Source organism: Teleopsis dalmanni, chromosome 1 (genome assembly GCF_002237135.1).
Source record: "Teleopsis dalmanni isolate 2A chromosome 1, ASM223713v2, whole genome shotgun sequence".
NCBI classification, from domain to species: domain Eukaryota; kingdom Metazoa; phylum Arthropoda; class Insecta; order Diptera; family Diopsidae; genus Teleopsis; species Teleopsis dalmanni.
The window spans coordinates 105,500,702-105,505,206 of NC_051846.1; the positions used below are offsets into that span (position 1 = coordinate 105,500,702).

At 33.9% G+C, this 4,505-nt stretch overlaps 1 protein-coding gene across 1 annotated transcript; it reads left to right on the plus strand.

Moving 5' to 3' along the window:
• The first annotated feature begins 608 nt into the window (after positions 1–608).
• Positions 609–1,520, plus strand: LOC119664637. Its single transcript, XM_038074098.1, has one exon. It carries the CDS (start codon positions 609–611, stop codon positions 1,518–1,520), a length of 912 nt encoding a protein of 303 aa, XP_037930026.1.
• Positions 1,521–4,505: the final 2,985 nt, after the last annotated feature.

Genomic DNA, 4,505 nt, shown 5'->3' on the forward strand with positions numbered 1-4,505 from the left:
GCACAATTCGTTAACTGGTGCTGCGAGATTGTTACTAACACGAGGTTATTTGACGTATGAAGAGTTAAAGCAAAAACTGATTGGTGAGTTTGGACGAACAATTAACCATCAGGAGGTCTATCAGGCACTTCGCATGCGTACTAAAAAGCCAACAGAGAGTGTCCACCGTTATGTGATGGAAATGGAATCTATTGCTCACCGCAGCGATGTTATGGAGTTGGAGTTAGTTGTTTTTATATTAGAAAGTTCAAGTAATCGTATTCCAGACTTCGTTTTGTTTAACACTGCTAAGAATTTAAATAAAGGGTGCTGTTGCCATGTTCGAACAACGGCAGGCTGTGCGTGGTGTAGCCAGTAAACCAGATGCCAACCGTGAAACGAAGACTAAAGTGAAACCTCCATCTGGTTATTTTGCTGGCAATCCAACGCAAAATGCAAACCGCTGCTTTAATTATTCTAGATTTGGTCACCGTCGTCCAACATGTCCGTACGAGGAGCGACCGATTAATGGTTGTTATAACTGATGGAAGAATGGCCATAATCGCAAGTCGTGCCCGAATCCAAAGTACACACCGAAACTTAAAAGTGCTACCTCTGTTGCTATGACCATGGATTGTGCAGAAGATATTAATATTGTTGATGATGTCGCATCTGCACTTGAGGCTATGAATTACGTAAATATTGTTTTTGATGATACAAAGTGTGGGCGTAACATAACTACAACTGTTTTATCTCTTTTTGATACCGGCAGCGCAATTAGCTTAATACATAAATCTTCCGTCTCAGTTGCAATTCAAGAGGAGACAGATGAAACCCAATATTATGGCCTTGGAAAATTTGAAATTAAAACTTATGGTAAAATAAGTTGTAGGATGATTTTTAAGAATAGATGTGAAAAAGTGTTTTTATTTGTAGTACCAGATAATACTTTACCTGACCCGCTTCTACTGGGGCGAGATAGTTTGCAAAAATTTCAAGTTGGATCCGTTTTGTTCACTGATGTAATGGAGAAAAGTAAGTTTGTTTTATGTAGTGCGACTAGCGACGCACGGGCTAGAAAACAAAATGAAATTAATCCTTTTGAAAATGAACTTAGGAGTCTGATGGCGGATAATATTGATACAGATTCAAATAGCATTGATATTAATCCAATGTTAGAAAAATCCAAGGTCGAGGAAATAAGAGAAGTTGTATTAAATTATTTGAATTCACATTATGAAGGCAGGCAGGAAAATTATGAAATGAACATAAAACTGACCTCTGACGTGCCTTTCTACTTTGCACCAAGAAAACTATCCTTTGAGGAGTGTGAAGCATTGCAAAAAATAATAAGTGATTTGTTGAAGAAAGAAATAATTACACCGAGTGATTCACTATATGCGTCTGCAATTGTTATGGTACGAAAGAAGAACGAAGAATTTAGAAAATGTGTTGATTATAGAGTTCTCAACAAGAATATAATTCGTGACAATTATCCCTTGACATTAATTGAAACATGTTTGGAATACCTGAAAACCTAGGCGGTAAAAAGTTTTCACGACATTAGATCTTAGAAATGATTTCTTTCACGTTAAGGTTGTGACAGATTCAAGAAAATATACGTCTTTCGTAACTCCTCTTGGTCAATTCGAATACAATCGTATGCCGTTCGGATTAAAAAACGCTCCTGCTGTTTTTCAGCGATTTATTCATCAAAAACTGCAAGATCTAATTGCACAAGGTAAAATTATTGTTTATATGGATGATATTGAAGTAGCAACCGAAACTTTAGAGGAACATATACATGCATTAATTCAGGTGTTTCATCGTTTGGCTGAGGTCGGTTTAGAGTTAAATCTCAATAAATGTAAGTTTGCTTATGAGACTGCCGAGTTTCTGAGTTATCAAGCAAGTGAAAAGGGTATTTTACCAAACAGCTCTCATTTGAAGGCGATTATGCTACCCAACACCGAAGACATTACGGGACATGCGTTCATGTCTGGGAATGTTTTCATATTTTCGCAAATTTGTTCCAAACTTCACTAAAATAGCATATCCGCTTCAGCTCCTGCTTAGAATCGGTGTTGAGTTCTGCATTGATGAGAAATGTCAGGAAGCGTTTAGATTATTAAAGCAAAAGTTGATAACACCACCTGTTTTGGCATATTTAATCACACTAAAGAAACCGAATTGCACACTGAAGCTAGCAAGTTAGGTTTTGGAGCAGTACTTTTGCAGCGCAAAGCATTCCAAAACAAAATCACCTGAGGAGTCAAGAATGCACAGCTTCAATTTAGAAATCTTGGCCATAGTGCATGCTCTCAACCGTTTTGAAAACTATCTCAGAGGTATTCCATTTAAAATAGTTACTGACTGCAGTGAACTATCACCAACGTTTGAAAAGAAAAATATCAGTCCAAAAATAGCAAGGTTGGCACTTTTATTTGAGCACTTTGATTTTAAGATACAAAATCCAGGCGGTATTTCAATGAGTCATGCGGATGCATTAAGTCGATGTTTTAAAGGTGAAGAAACAGAGACGGAAGATTACTCTACGAGAATTAAAAATAAATTTGTAATGTGTACCTACTCTGAAGATGATACTGATATTGAATCTAATAAGCCTAATGAAATTGTTGAAGACTATGACGGCATGATAGGAATTCCATGTAAAACGGTGGCTGTTGCTTAGCATTAAGACTTAAATTTCAATATACAGGTTTTACAAAACCGCGATAGTGAGATTGTAAGATTACGAGAGCAATTGCAAAGCGAAATTGTTGACGGATACGAGCTAAGAGACGGGTTGGTTTTTAGAGTAAAAACAGATAATAATTTACAATTATATGTTCCAGCCGAAATGGAAGACAATGTTATTCGTCTCGTTCATGAAAAGATGTGCCATCAAGGAATAGATAAGACGTATGAGGAAGTTAGAAAGAACTATTGGTTCCGGCACATGTAGTTAAAAATAAAAAAGTTCATAAAAAATTGTCTGCGTTGTATAACGTGTTCCCCGCCAGCACGGGTAAATGAACATAATCTTTACAACATTCCAAAAAGCCTGTTCCGTTCGACTTTATTCATGTGAATCATTTTGGGCGTCTGCCATCAATTTAATCTGTACGAAAACATTTATTTGTAGTTGTTGATGCGTTCACTAAGTTTGTAAGACTTTTTGCAGTTAAGTCAACCAGTTCCAAAGAAGTAATAGCTCGTCTCGAAAAGTATTTTCAAAATGACAACCGCCCTAAAAGGATAATAAGTGATAGAGTTACATGTTTTACCTCATTAGAGTTTAGTGAATTTTTACTGAAGCATAATATCAATCATGTTAAGGTCGCGGTGGCCTCTGCTCAAGCCAATGGCCAAGTTGAAAGAGTAAATCGTGTTCTAAAAACCATGTTGAGTAAAATGACTGACCCAATTAATCATGCCAATTGGATGAGATTGTTACCAAAGGTGAAATTTGCCATTAACAACTCTACACATAGTTCATCTAAACAGACACCTGTTATAATAAATTTTATTTTGTAATAATAAATTTATTAATTATACATGCAGGATTACCATGTAATAATAAATTTGTTCAAGTACAAATTTATTATTTTTTTGAATCAGACTTTCATTCGATATAATATATTTCTTCTATTTTTAATTCAGCAGGAAGAAATCTGCAAATTAGTAGGCAACCGAGGATGTCGAGACAAAATGATTTGTGAGACTATTGTTTAAGCTGTTAGAGCTCAGTTTAAAATCTGAATTTTATTAATAATTTTCAAAACTATTTATACGAAATATTTTTTACTATAATTTACAAACATTTTTCCTAATAATTTTAATTGCGGCGGCACTAAAAAGGTTGACAAACGTCAATGCTTAGAAAATATTATGACACATTCAAATGTGTCATATCAACATGTGCGGAATAATAGCACAGAAAAGAAAAGTGTCAAATAGCAATTGCATACTTGCTATGACCAAATATTCTACTTGCATTGCGGTGGTTCTTCCGTGTGCGATCGCATTACATATTACATTAGTTAATATAAAATAATTTGTGCATAAGCACTTTCAAAAATACATAAAATAATTTATTGTTTGTTTTAGTTTACATTGGTTGCGCTATACACAATACCTCTACCCTTTTAAAAAACAATTTTATTTATATAATAAAGAAAATTTTTAATGATAATTTGAGCTTTGACATTGACAATTATTACAAATACCTTATTTATTTATTTCATGCACTTCTATATTAATTATTAATTTCTCTTTTGCTTTTTTTTTGTTTTTTTTGTTTAAATATTTACATTGTTATGTTTTGTGAATTTTTTTTTAATCTATTATTATGAACTATTTTTATTTTATCATTAATTTGAATAGTGAAACCGTTCCTATCAACTATCTTATATGGACCATGATATGGTTTCTCATGTTTCCTTCTATTTTCTACTCTTAAATAAACTAAATCTCCTACATTAAATAGATTGTCTGATGCATTAGCATCTTGTTTAATTTTTTGA

Bases quoted from the DNA above. Each gene is read 5' to 3' on its own strand.
- LOC119664637 (XM_038074098.1), top strand. From the start codon at position 609: ATGGATTGTGCAGAAGATATTAATATTGTTGATGATGTCGCATCTGCA.